At 37.6% G+C, this 21,369-nt stretch overlaps 1 protein-coding gene and 1 pseudogene across 2 annotated transcripts in view; both read left to right on the top strand.

Moving 5' to 3' along the window:
- ZNF624 (zinc finger protein 624) overlaps positions 1-14,205 on the top strand; it is a 33,424-nt gene extending 19,219 nt beyond the window's left edge. For both annotated transcript variants that reach the window (XM_054536278.2, XM_009251340.3), the window contains 3 exons: positions 187-313; positions 986-1,081; positions 10,443-14,205. In XM_054536278.2, coding sequence (XP_054392253.1) covers positions 187-313; positions 986-1,081; positions 10,443-12,661 — 2,442 coding nt within the window. In that variant the 3' untranslated portion in view covers positions 12,662-14,205. The remainder of the gene's footprint in view (positions 1-186; positions 314-985; positions 1,082-10,442) is intronic.
- Positions 14,206-16,035: 1,830 nt separating this feature from the next.
- LOC100937633 (serine/arginine-rich splicing factor 6-like) lies at positions 16,036-18,801 on the top strand (annotated as a pseudogene).
- Positions 18,802-21,369: the final 2,568 nt, after the last annotated feature.

Genomic DNA, 21,369 nt, shown 5'->3' with positions numbered 1-21,369 from the left:
GCGTATTATGGTTTCAAATTCTTGTCACTGGAGAGATTTATACATCCTATAAGGGATGAACTGGTTGACCTACATAATCATTTGGTGATTCTGGTTTCTGGGGCTCTTCCCCAGTTTTTTATGTATAATTCTGCCTAACAAGTCTAATTGTATAGTTTCTAAGTGATCACAATGTAATTGTTTTAGGAATCGGTGACATTTAAGGATGTGGCTATAGACTTCACATTGGAGGAATGGAGGTTGATGGACCCTACACAGAGGAACCTGCACAAGGATGTGATGCTAGAGAATTACAGGAATCTGGTCTCCCTGGGTAAGGATAACTTCTCTTCTGTGTTGATTGATCTGCCCATTTGACCAGGTTTGCCAAAGATAAAGGGCCTCTAAAGTACTTAACTGAAGTACTTGATTTTAGGGGCACATGGTTGGGTTATGCTATTCCTCACTCTTAACTACATGATCTGCCCATTGTAGAGTAAGAAACACACATTTCACTGGAATCTTGGAGATTGTTGACAACCCCACAGATTTTGGACCAAAGTTTTTTCTAGTCACTTCCTTAAATGGAAGTTATCAGTACCTCTAGAAGAAAGAAACAAATGTATTCAATTTCTTTCTAAACTCAGTTTATTCCCACAATCTATTATCCCACCAAACCAGAATCATAGCATTGAGTTCCTTTGAGATGTCTTTGTAATTGTCTAAAACATCACTGTACAATATGGCAGGTACTAGTCACTTGTGGCTTTTGAGCACTTGAAATTTGGCTAGTCCATCTGAAGAACTGAATTTTAGATTTTACTTAATTTTATTTAAATTCAAATTTAAATAGCCATATGTGACAATTGGCAACTGTATCGGACAGTGCGGCTCTAGAACTTCCTGTAATGGTCATTCTGCCCAGAAGATTAAGAACTGAGACTGAATTTGGCAGGAGTTCTTGCTCATGGCTCCAATCAAATCCTATTTATTTTTCTGTGGACAGGGCTTGCAGTTTCCAAACCAGACATGATATCTCATTTGGAGAATGGGAAAGGACCATGGGTGACGGTGAGAGAAATTTCAAGAATTCCCTATCCTGGTGAGTTAAATAGAACCAAGAAGATGGGATTTATTTGAAGTAACAGACTATAGGGGGATGTTCACCAGAACATCTGAAATAATTTTGAAGATATATTTGTTCAAAGCTGTCTCAGAGGAAGAGATCCCCCATCTTACTGCCTGTCCCTCTCACCCCCATCTTCTCTCCCTCTGTCTCTGTCCTCCACTTTTGGGAACCATCTCATCCTATTCTGCTTTCCTGGGGACATGCTTTTCATAATTATTATTTTATTTCTTCTTCATTCAAACTTGCATAAAATATCCCTTTCAGGTCTGTCTTCTCCAGTTAACTTCATGTTTCTCATTTGTTTCACCATTATCTGTCATTTCTTCCTTCATTTACCTGAAAATGCTTCCATAAGGGTCCCCACTGATTTCTCTTAAGGCAAACTTATTTACTCATTATTTAGTTTTCTTCACCTACAAGGCTACAGAAACTTTGGAGGAACCCACCACCTCTCCTCCAGGTTCTTAACTAATTGAGAATACAAACAAGGAAGCAGTTGAGAATCAAAATATAGTATTGATGTATTTAATCAATATTATACATCTATATACTGTGAACTGGCTTAGGTACAAGGGCTATAGCAGCTAATAAGATGGACCAGGTCCCTGCCTTCATGAAGATTAAATTTTGAGAAATAGATAATTTGGCAAACAAATAAAAACAAACTAAAATGGTGGTTGCCATACCTCCCAGCTATGAGATAAATTGGAGGATAAGAAAGAGTAACTGGGGTGGGAAGAGGACACCTGCTTCAAACAGGGTGGTCAGGGGAGCTTCTGAAGAGGTGACGTTTAAGCCAAGACCTGAAAGGTCAGAAGAAGAAAACAGTAAGGGGAAGAGGAAAAGAGAAGTATTCCAGGCTAAGGGAGCAACAATGCAAAGGATCTGATACAGCAAAGAATGCCATGTGTTCTGGAAATCAAAAGGAAGCTGCTGTGACTAAAGTGAGGGGAAACTGGTACAGAATAAGATTAGAGATGTAGCAGCCTGCCTGTGCAGGGCTTTGTAGATGATCTAAGTGAGTTCCAAAGCATGGAGAGATTCTACTGTAGGGTTTTTAGAAAATAACTGTTTATAGAGATTGAACTTGAGGCATAAAGCAGGCAGTAAGTTAAAAGGTTGTTACAATAGTCTATCCAGGTGATGATAGTAACTTTGATTAGGGTGATGGTAGTGGAGATGGAAAGAAAGAAATAGATTGTGGTTCATTTAAGCATTCATTTTATTATGATGCCATGAACAATCCACACATGAATTACGTATTTTTATATATCAGATAATATTTATACTTAAAAGAGTGAGTGAAAAGTAGACATTATAGATAGTTTTAGATAACTTTTTAGAGAGGGATTTTTTTTCCCCTACGAAGAGGGAAAGAGAAATGGAGCAGTGGCTAAAGGAAAGAATGGAGTCAAGAAAAAATACTTGTTTTATTTTTGAGATGGGAGCTGCTATGACATGTTTGAGTGCTGATAGGATTGCCTTAATGGAGAGAGAGACATTGATGTTGCAAGACAAAGACGAAGGACTAAAGTGTTTGACAGGGTTAAAGGAGATAAAATCTAGAACAGAAAGGGGGATTTACCTTGAATAGGTACAGAGGTCACCTCCTGTGTTGTAATACTGAGAAAGGTGGAGAAGATGGGTGCACCTGCATGTCAGTTGAGGGCAGGAAAATTGAGGCCACTATTATGATAGCTGCCATAGTTTCTAAAATGTGAGGCAAGATCATTAGCTTATGGTGAGGGAAGAAAAAGTTGTGAGAGAGGGAAAGTTGTTTTTTATGGTAGTGGAATTCACCAGGGAAGCCATCTTGGCCTGAAGCTTTTATTGGGAAAAGTGTTTAATTATAGCTTCTATGCCTTTAGTACTTAGGACTGTTCATATTTCTTATTTCTTTTTGTTTCAGTTTAGCAAATTATGTTTAGGGATTGTTCCGTTTAATCTAATTTTAAAATTTGTTGGCATACTATCCTGTTTATCATTTAAATGTTTATATGGATCTGAAGTGATGTGCCATTTCTTATTCCTGATACTGGTTTTTTGTGTTTTCTTAATTTTATCTTACTCAATCTTGCTAGAGTTTATCAATCTTACTTGACTTTTTTTTTTCTTTGAGACAGGGTCTCATTCTATCACCCAGGCTGGAATGCAATGGTGTGATCATAGCTCACTGCAGCCTCAAACTCCTGGGCTCAAGTGATCCTCCTGCCTCATCCTCCTACATAGCTGGGATTAGAGGCACACACCACCACACCTAAGATTTTTATTTTTTGTAGAGGAGGGGGTCTCACTATGTTGACCAAGCTGTTCTCGAACTCCTGGGCTCAAGCTATCCTCCCACCTCATCCTCCCAAATTGCTGGGATTTCAGGTGTGAGCCACCATGCCTGACATTACTTGGCTTTTAAAAACATTACTGTTTTTAGTCCTTTTTCTTGTATGTTTGAGTTTTATTACTTTCTGTTCTTTATTATTTTATTCCATTCTTAGAGCTTAATTTGTGGATCTTTTCTAACCGCTTGAATTAGATACTTATATCATTGATTTTCAGCTGTTCTTCTTTTCTAATCGTTTAGGGCTATCAGGACTATATCACACTTTTTTATGTAGCATCTTCATAATTTTTGAGTGGAAAATATTTTATAATTTCTATTGTGATATATTTTATCCTTGGGTTATTTTTAAATGTTTTTCTTAATTTTGTGCCATTTGGGAATTTTCTAGCAATCTTGTTGACTTTAATTCTACTATGGTCAGACAAGATGCTCTGAATTATGTCAGTCTTTGCAGAATTTTGTAAACATTTTGTGCTCTTGAAAAAATGTATAGCCTATAGGTATTGAGTATTGAGTACAATTTCTAGATGTGTCAGGAGATTAAGTTTGTTAATTATGTTAAAATCTGTGTACTTACAGCTTATTCTATCAATTGAGAAAGATTTTTTAAAGTCTGCTAGTGAGACTATACATTTGCTTCCTATTTAGTTCATTTAATTTTTTTCTTTCTGTATTTGAAGCTGTGTTATTACGTAAATACAAAGTTATAATTGTTATCTGTATGGTAAATTGGCTTTTGTCATTATGAAGTATCTCATTTCTTAAAAGTTTTTGCCTTAAAGTCTGTTTTGTCTGATACTAATATTACTACAGCATCTTTCTTTTGGTTGTTGTTTGTATAGTATATCTTTTTTCTTCTGCTCACTTTCACTTTCTGTGTATTCTTGTACTTTGTCTTTATTTTAAAAGTAGTATATTGTTAATTTTTTTTTTTTTTTGAGACTGAGTTTCATTCTTATCGCCCAAGCTGGAGTGCAATGGCGTGATCTCGGCTCACTGCAAACTCTGCCTCCCAGGTTCAAGCGATTCTACTCCCTCAGCCTCTTCAGCAGCTGGGATTACAGGCATGCACCACCATGCCCAGCTAATTTTTGTATTTTTAGTAGAGATGGGGTTTCACCATGTTGGCTAGGTTGGTCTGGATCTCTTGATCTCAGGTGATCCATCCCCCTCGGCCTCCCAAAGTGCTGGGATTACAAGCAATAGCCTCCATGCCCAGCCTCTTCCCTTTTTTTTCTAAAAATATCTTCATTTGGCCTTCATGTTGGGAGGATATTTTTGGTAAGTTTGAAATTTTAGATTGGCAGTTATATTCTTTCAACATTTCAAAGGTATCATTTGTTGTTTTCTGTCTTATGTACAATCTGTTGAGAAGTGAGCCATCTGTCTAAACTTTTATATAAAAGGCGAGGCAGCAATATTTTCGGCTTTGTTGGATCATAAGGACTCTCTGCTGCAACTACCCCACTCTGCTATTGTAGCACCAAGGAATCCATAGGCAACATATTAACCAAGTAATGTGGTTGTGCTCCACTAAAACTTCACTTATGGACTCTGAAATTTGAATTTCATACATTTTTAATGTCTCACATTCTTTTGATATATTTTTCAACCACTTTAAATGTAAAAATTGGCCAGGTGTGGTGACTCATGCTTGTAATCCCAGGAGTTTGGGAGGCCAAGGCAGGCAGATCACTTGAGGCCAGGAGTTTGAGACCAGCCTGGGCAACATGGTGAAACCCTGTCTCTACTAAAAATACAAATTTTAGCTAGGCATGGTGGCACTGGCCTGTAATCCCAGCTACTCGGAAGGCAGAAGCACAAGAATCACTTGAACCCAGGAGGCGGAGGTTGCAATGAGCTGAGATTGCCCACTGCACTCCAGCCTGGGTAACAGAGTGAGACTCGGTTTCAAAATAAGTAAGTAAGTAAATCAATAAATCAACAAATAAATATATAAAAATCATTCTTATCTTGCTGGGTATACAGAAACAGATGATGGGCCAAATTGGTTATAATTTGTAACCTCTGATCTAATTGTTGCTCATTAAAGGACATCTATCTGTCTTTGGCCAGGTGTTGGGAGGCTGAGGTGGGTGGATCATTTGGGGTCAGGCGTTCAAGACCAGCATGGGAAACATGGCAAAACCCCATCTCTACTAAAAATACAGAAATTAGCCAGGCGTTGTGGCACAGACTTGTAATCCTATCCACTGCACTCCAACCTGGGTGACAGAGCAAGACGCTGTTTAAAAAAAGAGAGAGAGACAGATTTTTTTTTTTTTTTTTTTAATGAGATGGAGTCTCACTCTGTTGCCCAGGCTGGAGTGCCGTGGCATGATCTCGGCTCACTGCAGCCTCTGCCTCCCAGTTTCGGGTAGTTCTCCTGCCTCAGCCTCCTGAGTAGCTGCGACTACAGGCACCTACCACCATGCTCAGCTAATTTTTGTATTTTTAGTAGAGATGGGGTCTCACCACATTGGCCAGGCTGGTCTCGAACTCTGACCTCAGGGGATCTGCCCATCTTGGCTTCCCCAAAGTGCTGGGATTACAGGCGTGAGCCACTGTGCCCTTCCCTGTCTCTCTTTTTTTGGCTGCTTTTAAGAGTTTAGTTTTCAACGGTTTTACTACTGTGTACTTTAGTATAGTTTTCTTCATATTTCTCACGCTGAAGATTCATTTGGCTTCTAAGACTTGTGACTTGATTTTTTTTTATCTCTTGTGGAAAATTCTAAGACATTATTTCTTTGACTTAACTTCTGTCCATTCTCTCTCACTTCTCTTTTTAACCTTCTAGGACTCTGGTTACATCTGTGATAGACCTTTTCGCCCTATCCTGGATGTCTCTTCTGCTTTTCTAACGTTCGCAAGTTTTTCATCATTTTGTGTTTCAGTATGGATACTTTGTACTGACCTATCTTCCATTTTGCTAACTCTCTCATGTGCTGTCTCTATTGTGCTCTTAGCCCATACTTTAAGTTACTATATTTATTTTTCAGTTCTAGAATTTTCATTTGGTTCTTATTTTATACTTTACAAATCTTTGTGAGATTGTTAATCTTATGTTCTTGAATACAGTTATCCTAGTTATTTTAAAGTTTATGTCTGAGACCTCAATTATTTGGATTCATTTTAGATCTGTTTCTGTATATTTGTTTTCTCTCTTGATTTTTTTCCCATGTGACTTTTGATTTTTGTCTCCTTTTTTTGGGGGTGGGGGGAGGCAGACAGAGTCTCGCTCTTTTACCCAGGCTGGAGTGCAGTGGCGCAATCTCAGTTCACTGCAACCTCCACCTCCCAAGTTCAAGTGATTCTCCTCCTTCAGCCTCCTGAGTAGCTGGGACTACAGGCATGCACCACCATGGCCGGCCAATTTTTTTGTATTTTTTAATAGAGATGGGATTTTGCCATGTTGCCCAGTCTGGTCTCGAACTCCTGGCCTCGGGTAATCTGCCCTTGTTGGCCTTTCAAAATACTGGGATTACAGATGTGAGCCACCATGCCCAGCCTTGTCTCCTTTTATGCCTGTTATTTTTGATTGAGTATCAGGCATTGACTATGAAAATCTATAGTAATATTAGGAGGTTCTAGATTATGTAATCTTTCCCACAGAGGATTAATGTTTGCTTTTGTCAGACTGCTAGGCTAGGGACTATAACAATCTTCATTCACTTTAATTCAATGAGAAATTTAAATGAGGTGGGTTTTAGTCCTTGAGCCAGCTGATCTATTTCTTAGTCGTTCTATTTGTAGGGCTTATCACCTTAAGGTTCCAGCCAAACCCTAGTTGTTCCAGAATTGTCCTCCTTCATGGACCTAAATCCGTCTCTGTCTTTCTTGCCCTATGAGTTTATTAAGAGTTCTGCTTACTTATTCAGCCTCTCAGTCATTTCTTAGAGAATTAACAGGCATTTGAAGGGGAAAATGGCACCAAATACCAGGATTGTTTTTCTGGGTTTCATTCTTCTCCTTGTAATTTGTTAGGTCTTTCTAGCTTTAGATGCTTTCAAACAGACTGTTCTTTTGTCCAAAATTTCAAATTGTTCTCAGCAATAAAGTTGGTCCAAATGACTTCCTCTGACATCCCCAAAGTGCAGACCTCTCAAATGTAAAAGTTTTTATTCTGTTTTTTATTCTTGTTGTCTGGGAGTAACATTTTACTTTCACTCAAGAAAGATGAGAATTTAGTGCATATAAATTAAGTTTCTACAAATAAATTTATTGAAGAAAATTTCTAATTACTAATATAACAACAACCTTTTTGTACTCTAAGCTTTTATAATTTTATTAGTGCATTTTGCAGCAAATTTTTCTGCTTTCCAACTTCATATTCTTTTGACCTTTTAAATTTAATATTAGTTTCTGAATTCCAAATTGGTGCTACAGATATGTTTTCTATAGCTTTTCTTCTTATTATTTATTTATTTATTTATTTGAGATGGAGTCTCGCTTTGTCTCCCAGGCTGGAGTGCAGTGGCGTGATCTTGGCTCACTGCAACCTCCACCTCCTGGGTTCAAGCAATTCTCCTGTCTCGGCCTCCCGAGTAGCTGGGATTGCAAGCGTGTGCCACCACACCCAGCTAATTTTTGTGTTTAGTTGAGACGGGGTTTCACCATGTTGGCCAGGCTGGTCTAGAACTCCTGACCTCAGGTAATCCGCCCACCTTGGCCTCCCAGAGTGCTGGGATTACAGGTGTGAGCCACTGTGCTCGGCCTTTATTTATTTATTTATTTATTTATTTATTTGAGACAGGGTTTCACTTTGTCACCCAGGCTGTAGTGCAGTGATGCAATCATAGCTCACTGTAGCCTCAACTTCCTGGGCTCAGGGGATCCTCCAGCTTCAGCCTTCCAAGTATTTAGTACTACAAGTGTGTGCCACTATGCCCAGCTCATTTTTAATTTTTTATAGAGATGGGGTCTCACTGTGTTGCCCAAGCTGGTCTTAAACTCCTGGGCTCAAGCAGTCTTCCTGTCTCATCCTCCCAAAGTGCTGGGATTATAGGCATCGGCCACCACACCCAGCCTTATAGCTTTTTTTCTGACAGCAAACTTTTTTTTTTTATCAGATATTGGCAATATAATATCCTATGACAGCAAAAAATATGCTCAAACTAATTAAAACTATTTAAAAGTAAAAGAATGATAAATAGCAACAGCATGACAAAATATTAATTTAAATTTTATAAAAGTAAAATAACGTAGACAAATCATACTGCTTAAAAGTGGGTTTTAAAATCATAAAATTGGCTGGGCACAGTGGCTCACGCCTGTAACCCCAGCACTTTGGAAGGCCGAGGAGGGTGGATCACTTGAGGCCAGGAGATGGAGACCAGCCTGACCAACATAGCAAAATGCTTTCTCTACTAAAAAGAAAAATTAGCTGGATGTGGTGGCGCATGCCTGTAATCCCAACTACTTTGGAAGCTGAAGCACAAGAATCACTTGAACCCAGGAAGTGGAGGTTGCAGTGAGCTGAGATCGTGCCACTGTACTCCAGCCTGAGCAACAGAGTGAGACACTGCCTCAAAAATAAAAATAAAAAAAAAATCATAAAACCATTCTACCATGGACAAGAGTTTTTATTGAACTTACATTTAAACATTGAGGCATAATTACCTGAAAATGAATTACAAGTTTTAAAAAGCATTAAAGTGTCTTAAAAATAAAATATTAAATTGCATACACAAACACGTTGTAAAACCAGTATTCCACAGTGTAATTTTTTTAATGAATTTTTGACAAACTCAGAAATGTTCTTAGGGCCATAAAAAAAGTTGCAAAATCTACCCTTAAACAATAATTACCACTATTTGAAATATCAGTAAGTATAAATATTAACTTTTGACTAGTTTGTTGTTCAGTTCTTTTTGAAAATCAAAGTGTTTTTTCCATAAAAGTTTTATTAAAAGGTATGTACAAAGACTTGAATAAACTATTCTGCCAGTGAATTTGAGAAAGCCCTCACAACAAAGCTAGTCAATCAAGAATGAGAACAAATAGAGGCCAGGCATGGCATGGTGGCTCAGGCCTGTAATCCCAGCACTTTGGGAGGCTGAGGTGGGTGGATCACCTGAGGCCAGGAGTTCAAGACCAGCCTGGCCAACATGGTGAAACCCCATCTCTACTAAAAATACAAAAATTAGCCGGGCATGGTGGCACACGCCTGTAGTCCTGGCTACTCGGAAGGCTGAGACAGGAGAATTGCTTGAACCCAGGAGGTGGAGGTTGCAGTGAGCCGAGATCACGCCACTGCACTCTAGCCTGGGTGGCACAGCAAGACTCTGTCTCAGAAAAAAAAAAAGAGAACAAATAGAAAGTATGGTTGGGGACTAATGTCTGGTTTGTGGAGTAAATAGAAAGCAAGGAAGTATGACAGTTTTTGAGATTGTTAAAAGTTGAAGAATACTATCTAAAATAGTTGGCTCTAAACTATGAATGGACTTTTTTTTTTTTTTTTTGAGACAGTCGTGCTCTGTCACCCAGGGTAGAATGCAGTGGCACAATCTTGGCTCACTGCAACCTCCACCTCCTAGAATCAAGCAGTCCTCCCACCTCAGCCTAACAAGTAACTGGGACTACAGGTGCACACCATCATGCCTGGCTAATTTTTGTATTTTTTTTTTTTTTTTGTAGTGACAGGGTTTTGCTATATTGCCCAGACTGGTCTCGAACTCCTAAGCTCAAGCAATTCTCTCACCTTGGCCTCCCAAAGTGCTGAGATTATAGGCATGAGCCACTGTGCCCAGCTGAATGGACTTTTTTAATGGGAAAGTTTCATTGAATTTGCTACTTTAGTTTTTGCTAAACCAGCCTCCCTTAACCCTACCTTCTTCTCACTAGAAAACAAGTCAGTGTGAAAGCAATTAAAACCATATATTCATTATCCATGTATTTATTACTTTTATTATTCTGTTTAGTGAGATTGCCCCACCTTAGGAAAGGAATTACTTGATTTTTTCTCTTTTTTTTTTTTTTTTTGCCTTTTTGCCCCAGACATGGAGCCCAAACCTGCAACCAAGAATGCTACACGAACAAAGGCTGTTTCTGAAGATTTATCACAGGAGGCCATACTAGAGAAACTTACAGAGAATGGTCTGTGGGATTCCAGAATGGAAGGGTTATGGAAATGGAATGATAGGATATTGAGATTAGAAAATAATCAGAATCATTTGAGTCAAAGAATAATTCCACTCAAGAAGACTCCCACTAGTCAAAGAGGCTTTAGGTTTGAATCTATTCTTATTCCAGAACCAGGCATTGCCACAGAAGAGCTTCACAGCAGATGCCAAACACAAGAGGAAAATTTCACAGAGAATTTAAATTTGATTACAGATACCCATTTGGGGAAGATTATTTGCAAGGAGATGAAAGGCAGCAAAGCCATAAGGCAGACTTCAGAACTTACTTTGGGGAAAAAATCCAGTAATAAGGAAAAACCCTACAAATGTAGTATATGCGAAAAGGCCTTTCGTTATAGATCATTGCTCATTCAACATCAAAGAACTCATACTAAAGAAAAACCTTACGAATGTAATGAATGTGGGAAAACATTCAGCCAGCCTTCATATCTCAGTCAGCACAAAAAAATCCACACTGGAGAAAAACCCTATAAATGTAATGAATGTGGAAAGGCCTTCATTGCTTCTTCATCACTTATGGTACATCAGAGAATTCACACTAAAGAGAAACCTTATCAGTGTAATGTGTGTGGGAAATCTTTTAGCCAGTGTGCCCGTCTTAATCAACACCAGAGAATTCAAACTGGAGAGAAACCCTATAAATGTAGTGAATGTGGGAAAGCTTTTAGTGATAAATCAAAACTTGCAAGACATCAGGAAACTCACAATGGTGAGAAACCCTACAAATGTGATGATTGTGGGAAAGCCTTTAGGAACAAGTCATATCTTAGTGTACATCAGAAGACCCACACTGAAGAGAAACCATATCAGTGCAACGAGTGTGGGAAGTCTTTTAAGAATACCACAATTTTTAATGTGCATCAGAGGATTCATACTGGAGAGAAACCTTTTAGATGTAATGAATGTGGAAAAGCCTATAGAAGTAATTCAAGCCTTATCGTACATATAAGAACTCACACTGGGGAAAAACCCTATGAATGTAATGAATGTGGGAAAGCATTCAACCGCATCGCAAATTTCACAGAACATCAGCGAATTCACACAGGAGAAAAACCCTATAAATGTAATGAATGTGGGAAAGCATTCATTAATTATTCATGCCTTACTGTACACCACAGAATGCATACAGGAGAGAAACCTTATAAATGTACTGAATGTGGAAAGGCCTTCATGCGTTCTTCTTCTCTAATTATACATCAGCGTATTCATACTGAAGAGAAACCTTATCTGTGCAATGAATGTGGGGAGTCTTTCAGAATAAAATCACACTTAACTGTACATCAGAGAATTCACACTGGAGAGAAACCATATAAATGTACTGACTGCGAGAGGGCATTCACCAAAATGGTAAATCTCAAGGAGCATCAGAAAATTCATACTGGAGTGAAACCCTATAAATGTTATGACTGTGGAAAGTCCTTTAGGACTAAATCATACCTTATTGTACATCAAAGGACCCATACTGGAGAAAAACCATATAAATGTAATGAATGTGAGAAAGCCTTCACTAATACATCACAGCTTACCGTGCACCAACGAAGGCATACTGGAGAGAAGCCCTATAAATGCAATGAATGTGGAAAGGTTTTCACAAGTAACTCAGGCTTTAATACACATCAAAGAACACATACTGGAGAGAAACCATTTAAATGTAATGACTGTGGGAAAGCATTTAGCCAGATGGTACATGTCACAGAACATCAGAAAATCCATAGTGGAGAGAAGCCCTATAAGTGTGATGTCTGTGGAAAAGCCTTCAGGAGGGGTTCTTACCTTACAGTGCATTGGAGAACACACACTGGAGAAAAACCCTACACCTGTAAGGAATGTGGAAAGGGTTGTATTACTTTATCACAGCTAACCCTACATCAGAGAATTCATACTGGGGAGAGGCCCTATAAATGTGAAGAATGTGGAAAAGCCTTCAGAACTAACTCAGACTTTACTGTACACTTGAGGATGCATACTGGAGAAAAGCCCTATAAATGTAATGAATGTGGAAAAGCCTTCAGGAGTAGTTCAAGCCTTACTGTACATCAAAGAATACATCAGAGAGAAACTCAGTTAACATAAAGAACAATAAGTCATTCACCTAGATGTCAACTCCACAAGATGAATCTTATAAACTATATTTTATGAATATAGGAAAATCTTCATTAGGAATTCGTCAGAAAGTATACAGAGAAACTATAAACAATTATGTGGGAAATCATTTAATAATATTAAATATTAGAAGTTATAAGGAAACTCTCACTAGAGGAAAATAATGAACAAATGAAAGCATTCATCCAGATTTCATACTTTACTCATTTAAAAAATTATCTTTAGTTAATTGCCTATATATGTATTTGTCTATTTTTCTATTTATTTATCTGTCTTTTCTTATAAACCTGGAGGTGCTTTTTATATATTTTAGATATTAATCCTTTGTCATTATGTAGCAGATGTTTTTCTTAATCTAGCATTTGTCTTTATACTTTATAGTAATGCACAACATTTTTATAGGAAAATATTTATATCATTTCCTTTTTAGATTTTTTATTTACTCATTTTACTTAAAAGAGATCTCCTTAATCCCTAGGTTATACATAGTATCCTAAATTTGTTTTTAAGATTTTTATGATTTTATTTTTTACACTTAAGTCTTTAATCCCTCTGGACTGGATGGTTCTTCATAGGAGAGCAACTGTAGGTGATCATTATCCTGTGAAAATATTTTGAACCTAAAAAGCACTCAGGGAAATGCAAATTGAAATGCTCAGTGAGATGAAACTTCCCCTTCATGAATTTGGCAAAAATTAAGAGATCTTTTGCTAGCTATTGGGGTTTGGGAAACCATGTACTGTTACTTAAAGGTTGTATAACATACCTCCACCAGCAGTCCAACAATATATGTTTAAAATTTTAAACATATATACTCTTAGACCCAGCAGTCTCACTTTTGGAATCTGTCCCATAGAAATAAAAGCAGCATCAATGCATAAGAATATAAATAAACGTGTTTGTTGAAGTATTGTTTGTAGAGGGGGGCAAAGCCCCAACTGCAAACAAAGTGAATGCCCATTAATAGGGAAGTGGTTAGATAAATTGTGATATACCCATATTATGGAACAGTGTGAGAGTAATTTTAAAAATGACTTATATCTATACTAGCTGATTTCAATGTATTTCCACAATGTATTGATAAATAATTGCTTTATAACAAATGTATATATACAATATATCATTTTTGTTAAAATAATCACACCCATTTATTTTGTATTTATGTGTGTGTGTGTGTGGTTAGATGCACATGGAGACAGGTATGGAAGAATATACACAAGGCTGTTAATATTGATTACCTTGAGGGGAGTGAGAAAAGGAGAAGTAGAGGTAAGGGAAGGGGAGACTGTAAAAACAGAAAAATGTAAATGCTGCCTTTATGGTATAAAACTGTAAATGTAATATTATGTATTTATGTGAACTTCTGAGAGAGATGAAAGGATGGTCTCCAAAAAATTAATGATGGTTATTTCTGTTTTAGTGGAGTATCGATTTTTTGTTTTTTACTTTCTTTTCTGTTTTTAATTTTTTCTTTGCAATGAACCTGTAATATTTACATAAAAAGGAAAAATATTTTTGTTGTGCATTTTATTTATTGGACACCTTCAATGTGCCAGGACCTACTCTCAGTGCTGGATATACAATGAGGGGGAGAGGTGCTCATGCATCTTAGAGCATGGAAATTGGTTCTGATGTTACTTAAATTCCAAAAAAAGTTACTTAGCATCTTATTCCTACCACCCACTGAGTTTCATTTGTAGGAGGTGATAGAAATTCCGGATAGATGAAAAATGTGCCCAAGAATATCTGGAACTTGTGCCCAGGCTGTAGACCAGAAGACCTCAAGCCTCAGAAAGAAGTTCCACTTTCAACATGCCACCAAAGAAAAGGTCACAATGGCAACAACAGGTGTCTTTATGGAAGAGGCTGTGTAAAGCCTCTGAACTTTGCATGATGAAGTGTAGAGAGAGAAAATAGCCAATTATAGACCCAAGTCTGTAAATGAGGGCTTGGAAGTTCTGGGAACACTATGAAATACTTCTGCTAGGAGGGGCCTAGAGTAACAATGGGAACCCAGAAGCTGTGTCCTTGATACCAGAAGGCCCTAACAGACCAAAGACCTGACATCCAAAAAGAACAAGGCATGATGAGTTACACTTCAGGGAGGCTAAGAGGATCAAATACCCGTTTCACGATGCCAGGGTAAATATGTATTTAACACTGGGAAGGAGATTGATGTGAATTATCTTCCATCATAAATGAACAATTTGACATTCTGGTTAAAATGACCATTTCTGATTGAAGTTTAATAGTGAAACTTACTAAGAGACCAATCCTTATTGAGGATAGTTAATGTGCCACTTTCTGACTGAAAGGTTTGAGAGTCAGACCTTTAAGAAGCCCTGCTATCACAGAGTTGACATGGCATGATGCCAACTTTGTTGGTCCCTCCATTCTGCCTCCGAATCGTCACTACATCTAAACCCTCCCTCCCATTCCTGCCTTAGAGGCAAGTGCTTCAAGAAGAGGAACGTGGTCAGTAGGTTCAAATGACAAAAGAACTGAAAAGTATCCATTGGGTAAGGGGTTGGGGATGACCCACACCAACCTGACTAGAGCAGTTTCAGTGGCACGGTGAGCTCCCAGGGCCTGGTTCTTGTGCATGCTGCTATTCCATTATGGGTTTAATTTGCACTTCCTCAGTGGATAATGCTGTTGAGCCCCTCCTTTCGATATGTGTTGGCTTTTTAAATATCTTCTTTGGGAAGTACCTGTTCAAGACTTTTGCCATTTTTTTAGTTGGGAACTGATTTTTGCTCATTTGTAGGATTCTTTATATATTCTGGAGACGGGGTTTTTTAAGATGTTTGTATTACACATATCTCATCTGCAGCTTACCTTTTCACTCTCTAAATGATGTCCTTTGATGAACAGAAGTTCTTAATTTTGATAAAGGATAACTTTTCTTTATGATTAGTGCTTTTTTGCCCAGTTTAAGAAATATTATCGTAACTCAAGGTCATAAAGATATTTTTCTACATTCTCTTCCACATATCTACTATTTTATGTGTATGATCCATCTGAAATTAATATTTATGGTATGGAGTAGGGTCAAAATATTTTTCATACAAATAAGCAATTTGTTCAACATCATTTATTGAAAAGGCCATCTTCCTCTCTTTCCCTTGTTTTGCAGTTGAACATTCATGATAAATCCAATGATCATGCATGTAAGGGTCTTTTGGACTATGTTTCATTGTTGTATGCTTTTATTATTGTAACAATACCAAATATTTTAAATGAAAACTGATAGTACAGTTGACCTTTGAACAATTCAGGGGTTAGGGGAACTGACCCCCTTACACAATAAAGAATCATTGTATAACTTTTGACCTCAAAAATATAACTACTAATAATCTACGTTTGACTAGGAGACTTACCAATAACATAGTCAATTAACACATATTTTGTATATGTATTAGATACTGTACTCTTACATAAGCTAGAGAAAAAATATGATTAAGAAAATAATAAGGGAGAGAAAATATATTTACTATTCATTAGGTAGAAGTGGATCATCATCAAGATCTTTATCCTCATCGTCTTCACGTTGAGCAGGCTAAGGTGGAGGAAGAGGAGGGGTTGGTCTTGCTGTCTCAAGTGGCAGAGGTAGAAGTAAATCCATGTATAAGTGGTCCCACACAGTTAAAACCTGTGCTCAAGGGTAAACTGTATGTTTTCTAATTTTGTTCTTGTTCAAAATTGTCACTATTTCAGGTCCTTGGCATTTTCATATACATTGTTGAATGTTTTTTTCAATCACCCCATACCAAAAAGCTAGGATTTTGTTGGCATTACATCAGATACATAGATTAATTCTGGAAAAGTTATGAACATGAATATTGAGACATTTAATCTATGAGTATTCCAAAACATTTCATTTATATAGATACTTTAAACATTTTGGGATTTGGTTTTTGTTGTTGTTGTTATTTTTTATTGAGTTGGAGCCTTGCTTTGTCACCCAGGTTGGAGTGCAGTGGCACAATCTCGGCTCACTGCAACCTCAGCCTCCCGAGTAGTTGGGATTACAGGTGCCTGCCACTACACCCAGCTAATTTTTTGTATTTTTTTTTTAGTAGAGATGGGATTTCCCCATGTTGGCTAGGCTGGTCTTGAACTTCTGACTTCAAGTGATCCATCTGAGGCAGGTGGATCCTGAGGAATTCACCTCAAAATTTCAGAAATTTTTATATTTTTGCAACAATTTTTTCAATTATAGAAGTTACTAACCATTGTGTGGCTGGACTCGGCAGTCACTGTGGTGTGAGGCGCGTGTTGGGGCTCTTGCCGTCCCCGCACCCGCAGCGCGGCTACTGGCTTGCGGTCTACCCTTCCACAACCAGCCCTTGGGCCCCCGCACGCCACAGACATGCTACGCGTCTACATAGGACGCCTGAGCTACAACGTCCAGGAGAAGGCCATCCAGTGCTTTTTCAGTGGCTATGGCTGCCTCCTCGAAGTAGACCTCAAAAATGGCTATGGCTTGGTGGAGTTCGAGGACTCCCGTGACGCCAACGAAGCCGTTTACGAGCTGAACTGCAAGGAGCTCTGCGGCGAGCCTCTGATGGTAGAGCACGCCCGGGCCCGCGTCGCAATCGCGACGGCTACAGCTACGGAAGCAGCCGTGGTGGAGGTGGACACAGCAGTGGGAGAACATCTAGCAGAGACAAATACGGACCACCTGTTCATACAGAATACAGGCTTATTGTAGAAAATCTTTCTAGTCTGTGCAGTTGGCAAGATTTAAAGGATTTTATGCGACAAGCAGGTGAAGTAACCTGTGCGGATGCCCACAAGGAAGGAACAAATGAGGGTGTAATTGAGTTTCACTCCTACTCTGACATGAAGCGTGCTTTGGACAAACTGGATGGCACAGAAATAAATGGCAGAAATATTAGGCTTATTGAAGATAAGCCACGCACAAGCCATAGGCGATCTTACTCTGGAAGCAGATCCAGGTCTCGATCTAGAAGATGGTCACGAAGTAGGAGTCGCAGCAACAGCCGCAGTAGATCTCGAAGTATCTCAAAAAGTCGCTCCAGTTCCAGGTCGCGGAGCAGAGGTCGATCACGTTCTCGATCAAAAGGCAGGAAATCTAGATCAAAGAGCAAATCTAAGCCCAAGTCTGATCGGGGTTCCCATTCACATTCTCGAAGCAGATCTAAGGATGAGTATGAGAAATCTCGAAGCAGGTCTCGGTCCCGATCCCCCAAAGAAAATGGAAAGGGTGCTATAAAGTCAAAATCCAGATCAAGGAGCGAGTCCTGTTCCAATTCGCCGCTACTTGGTCCACCCTCAAAGGCCCGTTCTGTGTCCCCTCCACCAAAAAGAGCTACTTCAAGATCCCACTCTAGTTCTCACTCAAAGTCCAGATCAAGGTCCAGGTCGAGTTCCAGAGATTAACTCAGAACTCTCTTGTTGTCTGCACACTATTATGGAACACTTTCCTACTTAGGCAGTTACTCTTCCATGTTTATACTTGGCCTCTTCTGCAAGAAGAATCTCTTGAAAACAGGGGCACACAGAAATTTGATTTGTGGCCAAATTGGATGAAAAAGATGAGGTTCTAAGGAAATGGTGGCATGAAGACCCTCTCCCTTCTTTGTAGAATTAAGATAACTTTGATTTTATAGCTTTTGAGCTAACATAACTTTTGTAAAGATTAAGCTCATTTAGTGTTTGGTTTTTTTTGTTTGTTTGTTTTTTTGTAAGTATTTCAGCCAGATCTGCTGGCAGGGTTTTTTTGTTGCTTTATTTGTTTGCTTATTTTTAAATTAACTGTTTTGAGCTTTGAATACTTAAGGCTTTAGAGGGAGAACCCAATTTGCAATTATGTTGGCTTTTTATAAAGCTTGAGTTATGTAAGATTTAAATAGAAGTTTGCTACCAAGATGATTGCCTTGTTGAAGAGGTCACTATTAAATTCCTTTAAATGTTGATATCTGCCATTTGTGGAAACAACATAAATTCTACTTTAGTGTAAACAAGGCAAGCCTCAGACCAGCAATAAATTATTCAGTTTGGATAACATTATTTTGTGCTGTTAATCAAATTTGCCAAAGTCTTTATCTGCCCCTTTAACAAGTTGAGTAAAAATAAAAGGTATTTTTTTAAAAAAAGGAAGTTACTGTATTTTTTCAATTGTAGAAGTGTTGTTAGATTAGTACTATGCATTTGATGTTTTTGATGCTATAAATGGTATTATTTTAATTTCATTTTGTGATTGTTGCCACAATATAGGTATATGGTATCTCTCATTCATGTATGTGTGTGTGTATATATATATATATATATATATATATATATGGAATAGATTTTTTAAAGTTGATCTTATATCCAGTGACCTTGCTAAATTCACTTATTTATAATTGTTCATTCTTTTTGACTTTCTGTGTGCACAGTATGTCATCTGTGGTAAAGTCAGTTTTACATCGTTCTTTATAATCTTCATACCACTTTTTTCTTGCTTTATTGCACTGGCTAGGACCTCCAGAAATAGGATTTGTAGACATCCTTGCCTTTTTCCCAGAATCTAAAGGAAAACAAAACATTTTACCATTTGGTATGACTTGAGGTGTAAATTTTAGATAGTCTCTATCACTCAAATTACTTTTCTGAGGTTTGTTATCAGGATGGGTGTTGAATTTCATCAAAGACATTTTTTGCCACTATTGAGATGATTATAGTTTTTCATTCTGTTAATGTGTTTAAATTATGTGGTTTGATTTTAAACATTTAAAAAATTGTCATAAAATACACGTAAAATTTATAATTCTAGCCATTATGTGTACAGTTCAGTGCTATTAATTCATATTGTGCAACTATCCATCTCCAGAATGTGTTTCATCTTAGAAAGCTGAAACTGAGGCCAGGTACGGTGGCTCATGCCTGTAATCCTAGCCCTTTGGGAGGCTGAGGCGGGCGGTTCACGAGGTCAGGAGATGGAGACCATCCTGGCTAACACGGTGAAACCCCATCTCTGCTAAAAATAGAAAAAATTAGCCGGGCGTGCTGGTGGGCGCCTGTAGTCCCAGCTACTCAGGAGGCTGAGGCAGGAGAATGGTGTGAACCTGGGAGGCAGAGCTTGCAGTGAGCCCAGATTGCACCACTGCACTCCAGCCTGGGCGACAGAGCGAAACTCCATCTCCAAAATAAAAAAGAAAGCTGAAACTGAATACCCATTAAACAATGACTCTCCATTCCCCACTTCACCCCCTAAACCCTGGAAACCACCATCCTATTTTCTGTCTCTGTGAATTTGACTGCTCTAGATAACCTCATATAAGTAGAATCATACAGTATTTGTCCTTTGGTAACTGGCATTTCCCTTAGCATAATGTCTTCAAGATTCATCTATACAAATTGATTTTTAGATATTAAAGCAATTTGCATTCCTGGAATAGATTTCATTTGGTCATTGTGGGTAATATTTTTAATACATTATTGAATTAAATTTGTCAAAATTTTGTATAGGATTTTATGTCTATGTCCATATTGTCTTCTGTGTTTTCTTTCTTGTACTAGCCTTGTTTGACTTTGTATCAGAATTATGGACTGATAACATGAGTTGAGGATTCCCTTTATTTTGTTTTTGGTTTTTTTTTGTTTATTTTTGGTCCTCTGGAAGAGTGTGGGTAAGATGTGTAAGATTGGTATTATTGGTTTTGGTATTATTTTGCCATAATTTTGTGTGTAAAAATTACCAGAGTAGCACCTGGGAAAATTTTTGTTGGAAGATTTTTAGCTATGTATTCAATGATTTGATAGACATAGGATTAATCAAATTTTATATCTCTTGTGTACATTTTGGTAAATTCTTTTAAAAATTATGTCCATATAATTTCATCAAAATATCTAATTACTGGTTTTAAATAGTTTATAATATCTGTTCTATTTTTAATATCTTTAGGATCTAAATTGATGTTCTCTTCTTCAGTCCTGGTGTTGGTAATGTATGTACTCTGTTTGTTTTCTTGATTAGGTTTTCTAGGACTTAACATTTAATTTTTTTAAAAAAACCCAGCTACTTTTATAGAGCTAATTTCTTTTTCACTAATTTATGCTCCTTTATTTTCTTCTATGTATTTTATTTGGATATGATTTTCTGGGGTTTTTTTTCTAGCTTCTTGGAATGAAATCTTAGATAAGCAATGTTCAACAATTCTTTTTTGCTAATAATTGTATTTAACACTATACATTTTTTTAAAGTACCTATTTAGATGTATCAAATAGATTTTTATCACCTTTATTGAGACATAAATGATATATAACAATTTGTACCCAGTTTAACTTTACATTTTGATAAGTTTTGGCAAACTTAATACACCTGTATAGCCACCACCACAATCAAACAACATTTTCCTCACCCCCAAAATTTCCTGTATTCTTTCCCAGACAATGCTTCCCACCTCTGTCTCCAAGAAATCATAAATCTACTTTTTGTCAGTATAGATTAGAATTATCTTTTCTAGACTTTCATATAAATGGAATGATACAGCATACTCTTCTGTGTCTGCCTTCTTTCTCTTAGCATAAAGTTTTGAGATCCGTTAATATGGTGTGTATCAGTGTTTCATTCTCTTATTGCTGAGTAGCATACCATTATGTTAATATATGACCACAATTGATTAACTCACTCGATGATGGACAGTTGTTTCCAGTTTGGGGTTATGATG

The sequence above is a fragment of the Pongo abelii genome, chromosome 19 (genome assembly GCF_028885655.2).
Source record: "Pongo abelii isolate AG06213 chromosome 19, NHGRI_mPonAbe1-v2.0_pri, whole genome shotgun sequence".
Classification (NCBI taxonomy): domain Eukaryota; kingdom Metazoa; phylum Chordata; class Mammalia; order Primates; family Hominidae; genus Pongo; species Pongo abelii.
This window is presented reverse-complemented; position numbering and strand designations above follow the sequence as displayed.